Source organism: Pipistrellus kuhlii, unplaced genomic scaffold (assembly GCF_014108245.1).
Source record: "Pipistrellus kuhlii isolate mPipKuh1 unplaced genomic scaffold, mPipKuh1.p scaffold_m20_p_3, whole genome shotgun sequence".
In the NCBI taxonomy this organism is placed as follows: Eukaryota; Metazoa; Chordata; class Mammalia; order Chiroptera; family Vespertilionidae; genus Pipistrellus; species Pipistrellus kuhlii.
The window spans coordinates 134,450,263-134,467,347 of record NW_023425529.1 but is presented as its reverse complement, the minus strand read 5'-3'; the positions used below and the strand labels follow the sequence as shown (position 1 = coordinate 134,467,347).

Below are 17,085 nucleotides of genomic sequence, written 5' to 3'. Positions count from 1 at the left end.
TCGTGCAAGAGGCAACCAAAGGATGTGTTTCTCTCACATTGATGTTTCTCTCTGTCTTCCCTCTCTCTTCCACTCTCTAAAAATCAGTGGAAAAGATTCTCAGGTAAGGATTAAAAAAACAAACAAATAATGTTTTTCTTCTTACTCTGAATAATGACTAGGAATCCAATTTCTCTAGGCTTTTTAAATTCAAAAAGACTTAAAGGCTGTTTTGTCTTCAAAACCTTTTCCAGGAGTTTGTTCTTAAACCTCTGCCATCTTATCCTACAATTATCCTCATAGTTTTTCACATTTATTTTATGGTAGCTCCTAATTAAGATAGTTTTCTGATTTTCTGCTTCTGTGTCCTTCTGATAAGTCAGTTTTCACAGACTTTAGCAGCCAGGCCACAAGACTATATCCTTACAGTGGTATTTGGAATTCCTCTTGAATAATTCTTCCAATCCAAAACTGGTATCCTTCTAACTGATATTTTCAAGGATAGTTGCAGATTACGTATTACATGATATTTAAATAGCATAAGAATTTCTTTTGTAGTGCCTGGTATCTTTTGAGTTTTATAGCCTTCAAAATGAAAGATGCTCAAAAATATTAAAATTTGAACATTTTTTGCCCGACTGTTGTAACTCAGTGATTGAGCATCAACCTATGAAGCAGGAGGTCACAATTCGATTCCCAATTGGAGCAAATGCCCGGGTTGCAGGCTTGGTCCCCAGTGAGAAGTATGTAAGAGGCAGCCAATCAATGATTCTCTTTTATCATTAACTAGAGGCCTGGTGTACGAAAATTGTGCACTGGGAGGTGGGGGGTCCCTTAGCCTGGCCTGCACCCTTTCACAGTCCGGGACCCCTCGGAAGATGTCCAACTGCAGCTTAGGCCCTCTCCCCACAGGATCAGGCCTAAATTGCAGTCAGGCATCCTTAGTGCTGCCAAGGAGCCGAGAAAGGCTCCTGCCACCACTGCTGCACTTGTAGCTGTCAGCCCAGCTTGTGGCCAAGCAGAACTCCCCTGTGGGAATGCACTAACCACCAGGGGGCAGCTCCTGCATTGAGCGTCTGACCCATGGTGGTCAGTGCGTGTCATACCAACTGGTCATTCCCAGTGGTTCTGTAGTTAGGGTGAATTTGCCTATTACCCTTTTATTATATAGGATGTTTCTATCTCTCCCTCTACCTTACTTTCTAAAACCAATGGAGAAATATCTTTAAAAAAAAACTAACATTTTTTTTACTTTGTTTAAAATGATTTGGTAGCATGTAGTACATCTCTCCATCCATTACTGCCATTCCCTTTTGAACCCACTGCAAGGTATTCTTCTAGTTGTCCTTACCTACAGAAATTGCTAGAATTAGTCTTTGGCTCTTTTTTCTTTTTGTTTTTGTTTTTTTACTAAATTCACTTGTCAATTCTAAGATCTCATTTTACTTGATTTATCAGCTGTGTTAGACGGAATTTACCTTTCTTCCTTGAATCTCCTTCTTTGCCTGCTGAATATTTCCTATCTCACTAACTGTTCATTTCTAGTCTCTTTTTTTAACATCCTCCTGTATTCTGTATTCCTAGGAATGTCTGAGAGCTTTGGTCTCTTCTAGACCTCACACCCTAAGTGATCTTATCCAGGCATGTAATAGTTTTCAACATCTGCATGCTTATGACTCCCAAGTTTATCATCACTTGATCAAGTGTGTATTTATTTGTTTATTTCTTCTTTCGCCTTAAGATAAGCTCCATAAGAGCTGGGACCTTATTTCTGTTCATCCTTTTATCTTCAATGGCTAGAACAATGTCTGACACATGACAAGTACTCAGTATCTTACATGGAATAACTTTTTGGTTTATGAGTAGTTCACCTTTATTCTTGGCCATAATAATGAATCAGACAACTATTACTGTTATTTTGTGCAAAATGTATGGTGTATCCAGGTTGTTGTGTGTTTTTTTTTTTTATTTCAATAATATTAAGAAAGTTATCTCATTACCTGAATATATTTCAGCTCAGTTATTTGTATTTATTTTAATTGCTAAAATTTAACCTTTAAATTAATGGATTTTTTAAAAGATTTAGATAGAGATATTTTTGGCATACTGCTTTTAAAAAACTATACTTTTAAGGTTCTATTAATTCTTTTTAAAAGATAAATTATTTAACTTTTATTTCATTTTCGGCATGATAAATCATGGATGTTTAACATCTTTCAGTGACTTGTAAATTTCCTTTGCTGTGTTTGTATTGTGAAATGTATAAAAAGATGTGTGGTAACTCAGTAATAAGACCTATAAAACAAACACTAAATATTGGGATTGGTACTAACATTTTTCACTGAAGATAAACTAAGAAAAATAATCATAAATGCTAACTTGAGTCCATTCTGAGATACATACTGGAATAATCAGTCACTTGTCCCTACAGAAATCAAGGGGACAATAGATTCAGTTATAATTATTATATATAATACATCATCTGTATACTGTATTTTATGTTCACCATTCCAATTCAAATCTTTTTCCATCACTGTTATCTTCCCTCTATTATCTTCTAACTACCCCTACTCCCCACCCCTTTCCCTCTGGTGATCTCCAAGCTGTTGTTGTCTGAGCCTATGAGTTGGGTTGTTTTTATTTTTCTTAATTTCGTCACTTTTTCACCCAGTCCACAACCCCCCTCTCCTCTGATAGTTGTTCTCTATCTGTGAGACTATTCTATTTTGTTTATTTTGTTCATTAGATTTACATATGCGTGACATCATGTGATCCTTGTCTTTCTCTAACTGGCTTATTTCACTTAACATAATACTCCCCAGGTCCATAAAGAAAAGCAAGTTTAAGTAGTATTAATCTAAAAAGAAATGCTCAAAATTGATTTATCAGAGCTATAAGCCTTACTTAACGTTTAAATTACCACATTTAAAGCTATCATTATTAATCTAAATTAACTATTTTGACCTTTGTATTTCGTTTGAATTTTAGAAAAATATAAAGTTGTTGAAAAATCTAGCTGAATAAACTTTTATTAGTAGTTAAGTCATGCATACCATTTGAAATGCTTTGTTGCTGCTTGTGTTTTCTGCTAATTTTTTTTTCCATTGAATCTGTGCTGCTTCTTTGCCACTGTTTTTCACTGTAGAATCTCCATCTCGCAACCTTGCTTCTCGTGAGCGCATTTACAAAAATTATGGTGTAGCTGGGCCTGCCTCTGCTCTTTCATCTTTATCTCACAAACTGAAGGGTGGGTATGCGTGCATTCCTGGATGGGCCATTCTTAGTGAACATAGGCAGTTTCAATGAAGACATTTTAGTTCACTTCAGTCATTTTCATCCCATTTCATTTTTTAAGATTTAAAGTTTATTATTTTATTTAAATTTTGATATTTTGGGATTAATTTGAGATATTATCTATTCAATAGTATAGTAGCAATTATCCTGACTGATATGCATGTTGACAATAAATGTAGGCTAAATATTACTCTTATTTAATCTCAAACCTCTATGAAGTCTTAAAAAATAAAATAGTATATAGAAAGAAGTGCCTGATTTGAAGAATTATAAATCATTTTCAGAAAAAAAGTGGAATATACAGGGTGGGGCAAAAATAAGTTTCCAGTTGTGAGTACATGAAACAGAGTTTATTCTTTTATTATTAATAATTATTGTATTCTTTTCCATACATACAGCTATAAATTTACTTTTGTCCCACCTGCATATGTCATGAGGCACATTGTGACCTATAAGAATATAGTATCTTTTGTAGCAGTTGGTCTTTGTTTTCTGTTATATACTGCAGAATTTATTTTCCTACTTTAGTGTTTTATTTGAAACACTGATAATTAGGTTAATTTTTTTTTAATTTAACTTAGTTATCAGTTACCTGTCCTGTCTGACAAGAGTCTTCCTTATAGTATTTTGTTAGTCACTTTATTTTAAAAATTTAAATGTAGTAATGTTTAAACTATATTGATAATTGATAAAATTTCAGACAATTTAAAAATATGTTTAATTTTCTAAAATACTATAGAATACTGTATACTAAATATTTTTGTCTGACTAATATTTAAATTTTTTAAATTCTGTACTTTAGGAAAATTTTATTTAAAAATGTTGTAGCAATAGCTATTATACTGTATATATTTTTAAGGTAATTTTTATATTTATTTTTTCTTAGAAATGGATAAAACAATCTTAAATTTATTCTTTATATAGTTGACAGTGATACTTTAAAATACTGTAGTATATTAAATAGTATTATAGAACCTGATATCTATAATATATACTGTTATGTAACCTGACATGTACTACATATTATGCATGTAATGTTACAGTGTAAGATATTGCTATATTACAGTATGGTATCATATAGTTTTAGTGTTTACAATTTTGGCATAAAAATTATGCAGGTTATTGAATGAATACTTAAGATTAAACATGATTACTAATTTTATTTGAATCTACTAAATTTCTATTCTGTCTTGTTTTTTGTTTTGTTTTTCAGAATTCTTTTGAGGTTAGAAAATGTTTTGCCTATTATCATTTAAATTTACATATGACAATATAATTATGAAATTAGTTTAATGATGAATTAGTTAAGTGATAATGTGAAAGTATTACGAGACCTAAAGATTTTTAGCAAAATATTTGTTTATGCTTATTGATCTTTCAAATAGCCATAACATGACAAATTTTAGTAATATTTACTACCTGCTTTAAAACTTTGAAACCCAAATGAAGGTAAACATCAGTTACCATATAGTTTTACACACATAACAAATGATATATTATTTTTAAATATATATAATTCAGCATCTAAAATAAATGTGATGATGAAGGCATTATCCACTATCAGATTACAAAAAAAAATAGTACTACAAATATTACACATTCAAAATTAGTGGCAAGGATTCAGTATATATGTTTACAATATTTTCTCTTTGATTCTATTACTCGATCAGTAAAATGGGCAGCAATTTCTTAAACTATTTTTATGTGATTTGAAAGAACTTATCAAGATTGTAACATCTATTTATCTGTTTTGTGACAGCATAAATATTTGGATTATTTTTGTGTGTGTTGTGGTTTGTTTTACCACTTTTCCTCTGAATTTAGCCCAGTTTTCATACTGATTTTATAATATATACATGATCAATGAAATTGATGACAGAATAATAAGGAATTACAAGAAACTGAAGAGCATTATATTTAGTAGTTGTTTTTATTCATCCAGAGAATGAGTTATTATTTTAAACACTGGCATGATGCAGTTAAAATGTGTTCCAAATATGCTGTTTGCCATACTTCATTATTTCAGAATTAACTTGCAAGCATCCGCCTCTTACACAACAAGGTTACTGTCATCTCTGCCCTATAGCCTTGGGAGCTATAATTGTAAGAAGTGGATTTTTGGAGAATCTGAAGATTTGGGACTAGCAGAATAAACATTAAAAAAAACAGGGATTCAACAAATATTTTTTGAGCACTTATTATTCCAGGGACCCATTCCTGACATTACATCTGTGAAGAGTAATAGATAAAAATACCAGTTCTTACAGACCTTCCATCAGAAGGCCAGATTCTGTAGCAACATTGCCTTCACTTATAGATAGCTAGAGTGTGACTACACACACATATGTGCACCTAGATGCATGGACACACACACACAAGCAAGCCAAAACATATATTACTCTAAAAAATACCTGAAATGTAACCAGTTAACAAATGTATTTGAATTTGCTAAATACCCTTTTTAAAAACATATAAATACATCTAGCAAGCAAGATTTATGAATTTTCAGTAATTTATACCACATGCATCACTTTAATCAGATTGCTTTTCTTATAACAACTAATTAATATCAGTTGCACTAAAATTGGAAATTTTTATTATATGGAGGAAAGGTAATATTGTAGGTTGTACCACTTACTGGAAGCAGGAAATAGTAGAAGAGAGATACACCAATTCAGGGTCAGGATACCCCAAACATTAGTGTCCATGTAGAAATATCTAGTGTTTTTACTAGAAAAAAGGTAGAATATGTTTCTTTTATCTTTTATTTTCTTGACTCCTTATTTCAAGGTCCCCCACAGTTCAGATTTGTATTGATTCTGTGGATCCTCTTTTATTCCAAGGGGACACAAGCTCAAAATTCTAACCAGCTAAGCTTAATAAACTAAATAAACTTTTAGAGTACAATATCTTTATAAACAATAGATTGCCTGAATTACATGTAATTAAATAATAACCTTTGGGCATTCATATGTTAACTATAAATTGTTGTAATTCAAGCATTAAAATTTAGTGTCTCTTTAGCAGTCCTATTTTCACCTAATAGTACCTATTTGTGGACTTGAAAATGATAAATGTGTTTATAAATTCCGTTTCCTAATTTAACAAGACTTGCACCATTAACATCCCTAATAAGGATGGGAGATATTATTGTACTGGAAATTTAGCTCAACTGCTTCATATTTAAAAAACACATATGTTTTCCCAATATTTTATTCCAAAAAAATTGTTTTTTGTTTTTTTCTAGTCTCTCACTAAATTTAAATTCTCACTAATTCTTCGAAGGCTGAGGTTCAGATATGGTGGATAATTCACATTAGTCCATAGCTACTGTTTGTTCAGTCTGCTTTGCATCCATGACAATTGTTTTTGGTAGAAATTGTTGTATAATTATATAATAGAAATTTTATGAGAAATATCTTATTTCTCAAGTCTTTTTGTCTTTGACAAGGAATATAAATGTTGTAGCTGTGGGTTTTTTTTTAATCAGTGTTTAGTGACTACATTATCAATAAATTGTGATTTCATTAACAAGTCTTACTATGAAATGAACCACACAGGTGACCGAGGAACTATCTCAACATCTTCTAGACTGGTCTCTGTATCAGGAAAATCAGAACTGTCTTCCAAACACAGCAGATCAGTTAAACCTGATGGACGTATGAGCCGGACTTCTGCTGATCCAAAGAAACCAAGGGGTACCGAAGGTTTATCAGCTAGTGAATCCCTCATGTTGAAATCTGATGCTGCGAAGTTGAGGTCAGATTCTCACAGTAGGTCATTGTCCCCCAACCATAACACCTTGCAGACACTGAAATCCGATGGGAGGATGTCTTCTAGTTTCAGAGCTGAATCCCCGGGACCAGGTTCTAGGTCATCGTCTCCTAAACCAAAGACTCTCCCAACCAATAGGTCTAGCCCATCTGGTGCTAGTTCTCCCCGCTCCTCCTCACCACATGATAAAAATCTACCTCAAAAAAGTACCACTCCTGTTAAGACAAAACTTGATCCTCCTCGGGAACGTTCCAAATCAGACTCTTACACACTTGATCCAGATACCCTCCGCAAGAAGAAAATGCCCCTCACAGAACCATTAAGGGGACGATCAACATCACCAAAACCAAAACCAGTACCAAAGGATTCAAAAGATTCCCCGGGATCCGAAAATAGAGCTCCTTCTCCCCATGTGGTACAAGAAAACCTTCACAGCGAGGTGGTTGAAGTCTGCACTTCAAGTACTTTAAAAACGAATGGCCTAACAGATGGTACCTGTGATGAAAGCAGTGAATTTAAGAGTGGGGAAGAAGGTTCAAATAAAGTTCATTTCAGCATAGGAAAAGCCCCACTGAAAGAGGAACAGGACATGAGAGCATCCCCCAAAATTAGTCGAAAATGTGCTAATAGACACACCAGGCCCAAAAAGGAAAAATCCAGCTTTCTCTTCAAAGGAGATGGAGCCAAACCGTTAGAGCCAGCCAAGCAAGCCATGTCTCCCTCCGTGGCTGAGTGTGCCAGAGCAGTCTTTGCCTCTTTCCTGTGGCACGAAGGCATAGTGCACGATGCAATGGCTTGTTCTTCTTTTTTAAAATTTAATCCTGAACTTTCCAAAGAACATGCCCCTATAAGAAGTAGTTTAAGCAGCCAACAACCTGCAGAAGAAAAGGAAACCAAGTTAAAAAATAGACACTCTTTGGAAATATCATCTGCTCTGAATATGTTTAATATTGCCCCTCATGGACCAGATATATCTAAAATGGGTAGTATCAACAAAAATAAGGTGTTGTCTATGCTTAAGGAGCCACCTCTGCATGAAAAATGTGAGGATGGGAAAACTGAAGCCACTTTTGAAATGTCCATGCACCACCCAATGAAGTCTAAATCTCCTCTTCCCTTAACTTTACAACATTTAGTGGCTTTCTGGGAAGACATTTCTTTGGCTACTATCAAAGCAGCTTCCCAGAATATGATTTTTCCAAGTCCTGGTTCTTGTGCAGTCCTTAAAAAGAAAGAGTGTGAAAAAGAGAATAAGAAGGCCAAAAAAGAAAAAAAGAAAAAAGAAAAGGCAGAAGTTCGGCCCAGGGGCAATTTATTTGGTGAGATGGCCCAGCTGGCAGTGGGAGGACCAGAGAAAGATACCATCTGTGAGCTGTGTGGAGAGTCACATCCATACCCAGTGACCTACCATATGAGACAAGCTCACCCAGGTAAGTGGTATTATTAAACATATATAAGTAATTTTTGTAAAAATACTAAGAAGATATTTTTAATTGAAATGTTCTATAAATTACATTAAAATTCAGGAAAACTGGCTCAGAATTTATAGTATCTTATAACTTAAAAGGTTTTTTTGTGAAATATAAGTAAGGCAATTTAATACTATTTTACTTTAATATATTACATTTGAAATATTGTTTATTTTTTAACTGTTTTTACTACCCAAATCTTACTGTTAAGGTATGTCACACAGTAGAAATCATGACATGTCTGTATACAGAGGAAAGATTCCAGTATTAGGTTTACTTTGATTTTAGGTTTTTCTGCTCAAAATTACTTTATACTGATTTAAGGAAGTGGGGGCATTTTCCTATGGAAATGATATCAACTGTTTTATCAGAAGATTATATTTTAGTTCAATGTAGGGATTTCTATAACAATTGTTTAGTACTCCAAAATTTGCCCATTACAAGTTTGGTTAAAAGATTTCTCTTTCTACATATTATACCTAAAACCTCTTGTAAAATATGGGATTCCTTAAAATATATTATTTTTACAGAATATTTTATTCCTATTTTGTTTACTTTTATTGGCATACTTAAGTAAACCTAAATGTACCCAAATTGCACATTGTATATTTCTTCCCATCTGCCTGTACGGACTATTTTAGCTATCATTTAATTGATTACTTTTTGGTAATCAATTTTTCTGGCATAGTTAATAGCCATTAAAAAAAAAAAAGTGAGATACTCGCTTCAGTATTTTGCTTACATGAGAAGGTAATGAATAAATGGCAAGGCTCAGACCAAAGGTCACTTACTTTGTTCTTGTTTCAAGGTTGTGGCCGTTATGCTGGTGGACAAGGTTACAATAGCATTGGGCATTTTTGTGGAGGATGGGCTGGTAACTGTGGTGATGGTGGCATAGGAGGAAGCACTTGGTATCTGGTATGTGATCGCTGCAGAGAAAAATACCTCCGGGAAAAACAGGCTGCTGCAAGGGAAAAGGTATTTTTATTCTGTTCTGGTTATATTGTTAATGATGAGGAGAAACCTTATAAATATCTTTTTATGATCATATAATATCAGATAACTCAACATAATTGATATTAAAGGCTAGCTTTATAACTAGAGTAATAATATACATATTTAATATTTGTGCTAGGCCAGCAGTTTTTATTACAAAAATAAATTATATCTATGATAACACAAGACAACTAGCCTGTGGCACATATGCCTTATTAGCAGATGTTTATTATGAAATTTTATACATATAAATAGCTTTTCACCTTCCCCTCAATTTTCCCTCTTTTCCTTTTCTTTTTGTACTCTTTTATCTTCTCTCTCTTTTTCTTAATCCCTAATTGTGTTATAGAACTCATGAAAACTCAAGATCATTCACAATAAAGGTACATCTGACTAAAAATGTACACACAAAAAGAGATAATTGATTTTTTTAATAATTCCATTTAGATTTTACTAGTTAGCTTTTTAATTTTCCCAAGGACATAAAAGATACATAGTTTATCTTCAGTATAAAATTATTTCTGTCAGTTCAGGATAAGCATGAAGTGAATGTTGTTTTGGTAGTCACTGTTATTATTTTTAAATGATTCTACAAGTGTTTAATAATTTGTATTACAGACTCAAAATACTTAGGTTATGAAATAAGAATTTGAATATAAGTAGGAAAAGATCACTAAACATTTTTCTTTGCCAGGTCAAACAATCCAGGAGGAAACCAATGCAAGTCAAGACTCCTCGTGCCTTGCCCACTATGGAAGCTCACCAGGTGATTAAAGCAAACGCACTCTTCCTGCTGTCTCTGAGCAGTGCAGCCGAGCCAAGCATTCTGTGTTATCCTGCAAAGCCATTCCAGTCTCAGCTTCCCAGCGTGAAGGAGGGCATTTCTGAGGATCTTCCTGTTAAAATGCCTTGTCTTTACCTGCAGACATTAGCCAGGTAACATAACTGGTTTTTTATTTAATCGCTTGTGATTAACAGCTGTTGTTGATTAACTAATATCATGTTCTGAATGTCATGCTATATTAACACATTGTGTAGAATAAAGAGGCCTCCAGGAATTCATATTCTCAGTTGCCTTGACCAACATTTGACTGGTAGGAACACACTTGAAGGTACTAGGCGGTTTGTTTTTTTTTAAACCTGTAAATACTATGTCAATTAGTATTATTCATATAAAAAATGCCTTAGAAAGTAAGACTTTAGCTATCTTTTATTCTTTAGTAGGCTGACTTCATTCTGCTAAAAGAGTGCAATGCTAAAGTAGAAAAAAACTATTTCCTAAAGCATTTTTTAATTTTTTTAAATGATTAATCCTGTTATTTAAATAAATAGCAACTGGGTACCAACTTTGTACTAGACCTTTTAGATACTAAGATGAGTATAATAAAATTCTGGCTTCCATGTGCTCATACTTTGTGGAAATTTACATACATGTAAATAAAATATTAAAAATAGTATATAATCAGTACTATATTAGAAGTATGTACAAGATGTTTGTAGAGCATACAATATGGATAGTTTCTGAATATTCCCCAGGAGATTAGGACCAGAGAATCTGATCCTTTACAAGAGTCTTAAAGGATAAGTAGGAATTAAATTGAACAGGTAATGGCAGGAAAGTGTTCCTGACAGAGTAAACCATGTGTGTGAAAACACGATGAAATAGCATTACATATTTAAGGATTCACGGGCTTATTAAAACTGGCTACTGGGAGAAATATATGAAATGCCACTAGAAATGGTTACCCAAGACCCTGTAATGTGGAACCCTGTCACCCTTCTAAGGTTGGAGTTTACCCCACAGAGGAAACGGTGGAAGAATCTTAACTAGGGAAATACATGAACTGGTTTGCAGTTAGATCACTCAGCAACTAATGTGGGAACTGGATGAAAGGGCATTACTGAAGATGGAGGGAGTCTATAAATAGTATGCCATATTGGGTTTGGGTGTTACAGCCTGTACTTTCACACTCTTAAACACTGACACTCCAAAAGAGCCTTTCATATACCAAGTTCAGATTTTTTTCCATTGGGTGACAAATGAAGATTTTAGAAATTCTTTGCCAGCCAACAATTTCATTTTGGCACTGTTGTCCTCTTTGGTTAGCAGAGTTATATCAGGGTTTTTTGTGATATTGGTGGTTTTTCTTTTACTTTTGCACTTGCTACTTTAATAAAATGAATGGGAAACAAAAATGAAAGTATAAGACTAAATGCATTTGAGACCAAGATGGAAATCATCAGGTATCCCAATAGCAACAAATCTGTAGCTTTAGTAAGACCACTTAGTAGACTTAAATTAACAACTCTTTGTTCCAGTTTGAAAAGGAAAGGATGAAATTGTAAAACATGTAAAAAATGCTAGCATACCATAATTATGGATTTTATAATTTTAGCTCTTTGGGGAATGGACACTCCCTCAACCCATGGAACATTTTATATATCTAATCTTCCCTCAAATTTGACTCTTATATATGTTCCTACCAAAAAGGTGACTGTGCAAGAAACATGGGCCTAAATCAAGGCAGTGATGATAGAGAATGAGAAGAAATAATGGCTGTGAAAGGAAACCTGGTACTCATAGGCCTGAGTAATGGGTCATGGTTGAGCCTACTACAAGCACTGAGATATTTTAACTTAGGCCTCTAGATAATTGGTGGGATCACTCACCAAAATACCAGAAGAGATAAAAGCTCTCAAAAGGAAAGAAAATTAATTCAGTTTTGGTTTTGAAATGTTTGTGGTATCTGGAATATCTATCTATATGTAAAACTGACCGACTTTGATATCATTCTACTTACATCTGTGGTTATTTTAATACTTCACTCATATAGATTTAAATGTGAAGCTTTTGCTTTTATGAAAGAAGTTGAAAATGGAAGCCATCTGTATTGCCTTCATATTTAAAGTTCTTGGATTTGATTTAATGTAGGCATCATCATGAAAATTTTGTGGGCTATCAAGATGACAACCTATTTCAGGATGAAATGAGATATCTTCGTTCAACATCTGTACCTGCCCCATACATATCAGTAACTCCTGATGCAAGTCCTAATGTATTTGAAGAGCCAGAGAGCAATATGAAGTCTATGCCACCAAGGTATTTGGCTTCTCTCGTCTCTGTTGAATAGCCAGGGTTTGGTGGAAGAAAGAAAGCTGGAAGAGAACGGTCTGGAAGTTCTTTAGTACATCCTTCCATCTCAGGAAGGACATTGAGTCAGCTTTGCTAACTACTAGAGCAGTAAGAAAAAGGCTACATACATGAAGTAAGTTACAAGGTCTTTGATAGCAAAATCAGACTAGTTGGAAAAAAAACACTAATGAAGTAATAGTAAAACTTCCCGTTGTATGATGTCATTTAGTGCTGTAGTAAACCAGACTACAGAAAGGTCGCTTTAAGGCAGTGCTTAAGGAAGGTTTCATGAGAGAGGAAGCACTTAAATAAATCTTGAACTTCTTGAAATATTGCTTACAATTTTCTCCTACACACTCACCCCCAATTAGGTATAGTAGTATCAGAATAAAGAGCTTTTTGGAAACTGAATAGAATTATATAAATGTAATACAGAGGTACCACTGAGACTTTTAGAAAGAGGGATGACATGGTAAACATGCGAAGATAATACTAAAGTTCAATTGAGAAGCTGATACGTTTAGTCCAAGATTTCAGTTAACTATAAGGAATTGGATAATGTTGACAATGATTATGAAACAGGTAGATAAATGATGTATTTTGTAGGAAAAATCATTCAGGAATCAAGCAGCCTAAACAGACATCTAGGCACATTAACATGTACAACATTTATAGTCCATTCAAACAAGAATGTACACACACTTAAGAAAGGTGGTTAGTTAAGAAAATTGCTAGGGAGTTAGCCACTAACTAGAAAATATATAAGCTTTACTGAGGGACATAAGATTCAAACACAGCTTTAATGATGGAAAAGAAATAACTCCAGAACTCAAGGTGAGCAAAAATGTCACAGTTTGGAATGAAGTGACAGAAAAAAAGAATATGTGAAAAAAATAGTTTTAAATTTGTCTTAGAGGAAAAGGAAGGGAAGCTACTTCTCTTTTTAATAAAATGCGCCATAAAGGAAATCCTATAATCATCTTAATAACTTTACAAGTGTTTTTTAATGCTGGTATAGTAAATGGAAAAAAATTTAGTTCACTTTAACCTACATGAAAATCACTAAGTTCTTATATAGACTGTTCTAACTATAATATAACTGCAATGCTAAAAACTAGTTTTTTACCTCTCATTACACTGTTTAAAGAGAGAATATTAAGTTGGCTTTGAATTTGTGCTTCTCCGCATGAAATACAGGTTTACATATGTGATTACACTATTATAAACTAAATATAGTCTTTATTTACTTTCTCACCTACATTTTTATCTGTCTGTCCTCTTATTTTATCTGCAGTTTGGAAACTAGTCCCATAACTGACACTGATCTTGCAAAGAGAACTGTCTTCCAAAGATCATACTCAGTTGTTGCTTCTGAATATGATAAACAGCACTCCATTTTACCTGCACGAGTTAAAGCCGTTCCTAGAAGAAGAGTGAACAGTGGAGACACTGGTAAGTATAAAGATAAAGAGGGACCGGGACTGGTTTAGCTCAATGGATAGAGCGTCGGCTTGGGGACTGAAGGGACCCGGGTTCGATTCCGGTCAAGGGCATGTACCTTGGTTGCGGGCATATCCCCAGTGGGGGGTGTGCAAGAGGCAACTGATCGATGACTCTCTCTCATCGATGTTTCTAACTCTATCTCTCTCCCTTCCTCTCTGTACAAAATCAATAAAATATATTTAAAAAAAAAAAAGAGGGAACATTGAATAACCTAAATAGTTTTATTTGCAGATATTTTATTATTTTTAAAAATATATTTTTTTACTGACTTGAGAGAGAAAGGGAAAGAAAGATGGAAACATCAACGATGAAAGAGAATCATTGATTGGCTTCCTCCTGAATGCCCCCTTCTGGTGATCGACCCCACAACTCTGACATGTGCCCTGACTGGGAATCGAACAGTGAGCCATACTGGCAGGGTGCAGATATTTTTGAATATTCAATTTTTGAAGGGAAAGAAATTGATTAATTTTAAATTGTTGTAGACATTCCTTCTATGTAACATGGCTCTAAGTATGCCTCTCTAAATTTTGTTGTTGTTTTTATCCTCACCAAGAATATTTTTCCATTGGTTTTTAAAGAGGGAAAGAGAGAGAAATATCGATGTGAGAGAAAACACATCAATTGGTTGCCTCCTGCAGGGCCCTGACCAGGGGGCCCCATACAGAGAGGAGCCTGCAACCAAGGTATGTGCCCTTGACTGGAATCAAACCTGGGACCCTTTGGTCCACAGGCTCATGCTCTATCCACTGAGCCAAACCAGCTAGGGCATAAATTTTGCATCTCAGTTTAAAGAGACACCCAAAAAATCATACAGTGATTACTCAAGAATAAATTGACATTTAAAATCTTACTTGTTAGGCATCTAAACCAAATGTTGCTACCATTATCCCTTCAATTAGGCTACAGTGAACCAGCAATTCCAGTGACTTATACTTTTACAATTATCTTCTCACTCCCAATAGAAGCTTATAACTCTTTACAGCTAGTATCACTCTAAATAAATAATAAAACTTGTGTATTTAAAACTCTTAATAATTTAAAAGTTAGGTACTCTGAACAAGATAGTATTAAGGCCCAAATTGGGGCTGGTTGACTCTATCCCAAGAGTAAAGAAATAAAACCAAGAAAAAATATATTATGATTATTACTTATTAGATAGATCTCTAGTAAGATATGGCCTAATATTTATATGTAGATGACTTTGTATCTTATTGAAGATCTTCAAGAAATATATTATTTAGCATCTCCCAATGATTTCTGTGTTCATTTAACAAATATTTTTGAGCTTTTATTGAGGCACATTTATTACAAAGCAGTCCTTTAGAAAATGTTGGGGATGAAATACAGATTTCATTTAGGGAGAAAAATCACTTAGTGTTTAGTGTTTTAGAAAGCTTGAACTTAGATTCAGCCTGGGATTCAAAACTCACTTCCTACAATTTAATAGCTGTATGACTTTAGGAAAGTAAGATATTAAACTTTTTAAGCCTCAAGAAGAATTTAATTGTGATTTATGCGAAGTGAAAACAAAATCCCAAATCTCTATAGTGAATAAGTTAGGTACTATTATTTTTAAATATAATCTTAAGTATATTAACCTGATGTATTGCCTATGAAAATTAATACCTTTTTTTCTTAATAGAAGTTGGTTCTTCTCTCTTGAGACATCCATCTCCTGAGCTTTCCCGGCTAATCTCAGCCCACAGCTCTCTTTCCAAAGGAGAACGAAATTTCCAATGGCCAGTTTTAGCTTTTGTTATACAACATCATGATCTAGAAGGTCTTGAAATAGCAATGAAACAGGCCCTAAGGAAATCTGCTTGTCGAGTTTTTGCTATGGAGGTATGAATACATCAGCGTGGTTATTGATTCATTGATCATACAAATCATGTGATGATTCTATTTAATGATGTCACCTTTTTACCAAACAGAAATTGCAATAAGTTAAAAGACATTAGCCAATTGAAAATATCAAATGTTCCCATCAAAATTAAACTCTTAAGTTTATGAGTAGAAATGATTTTAGAGTTCCATATGTAAGCATTCTAAAGAAATTTATTTCTACATTGCTTTATTATTTGAGTCCTTGTATTATCTTTTTTGAAAAAGTTTTTGTCATCACAATGTCATTTCAGTTAGAATGATCATGCAAAGGGGATAAATATGCTTTTGAGTTATAAAACTAACAATTATCATTTATCTGAGTCTCTGTTCTCTGGAAATCATAGGATTGCTGAATATCAGAGACTTACATATAGTAAATATTTTTCTTTATTACACTATGATAACCTACTACTTTATTGATGGGAACAAATAAACATATTTAATTAAATGGTAGCTTGTGTTGAGCTTGAGGAACAGTCTATGTTGATCCTAATGCAAGCTGGGAGGAGAAAATGTGTTTGAGTAAATTAATATAAGACACATTATTAAGATAAAATGTGGCTTAAAAAAGTATTTCGGTATTGCCCTTTATAAGTATTATTTTCACTGTTATAATTAGTTTTTTAAATTAGGACCAAAATTTGTAACTATTTCAAGTTCATCAGTGTATTTAAGTGAAACAAAAGTCAGGCTTCCTAGAGCTCATTGAAACACTTAATCTAGAGGTACTTTGTTTCCAATTAAGAAAAGCCCTGAATTTTTTTACTTGTATATTTTCTTTTCATCTTAAACTCATTTAACCATTATTTATTCAGGCTTTCAACTGGCTTCTATGCAATGTCATCCAAACAACTTCTCTCCATGATATTCTATGGCATTTTGTGGCATCCCTGACTCCTGCTCCAGTGGAACTAGAGGAAGAAGAGGATGAGGAAAATAAAACAAACAAAGAAAACGCAGAACAAGTAAGAAAGATTTTTGTTTTTTTAATTGTCAGTATTTTTATAGTACAGTAGAAATACCTTCAGATAGAATAATAATTTGCATGAG

At 33.6% G+C, this 17,085-nt stretch overlaps 1 protein-coding gene across 17 annotated transcripts in view; it reads left to right on the top strand.

Annotated features, from left to right (window-relative positions):
- The window catches only part of MYCBP2 (MYC binding protein 2), a 256,367-nt gene that overhangs the window by 201,011 nt on the left and 38,271 nt on the right, over positions 1-17,085 (top strand). For 10 of the 17 annotated variants that reach the window (XM_036455729.2, XM_045588714.1, XM_045588713.1 and 7 more), the window contains 8 exons: positions 3,125-3,226; positions 6,834-8,477; positions 9,325-9,494; positions 10,207-10,448; positions 12,445-12,612; positions 13,940-14,097; positions 15,794-15,993; positions 16,851-17,000. In XM_036455729.2, the coding sequence (XP_036311622.1) occupies positions 3,125-3,226; positions 6,834-8,477; positions 9,325-9,494; positions 10,207-10,448; positions 12,445-12,612; positions 13,940-14,097; positions 15,794-15,993; positions 16,851-17,000 (2,834 nt within the window). Of the gene's footprint in view, positions 1-3,124; positions 3,227-6,831; positions 8,478-9,324; positions 9,495-10,206; positions 10,449-12,444; positions 12,613-13,939; positions 14,098-15,793; positions 15,994-16,850; positions 17,001-17,085 lie in introns of all 17 variants that reach the window. The other 7 variants (XM_036455734.2, XM_036455735.2, XM_036455730.2 and 4 more) reach the window with 2 other exon arrangements.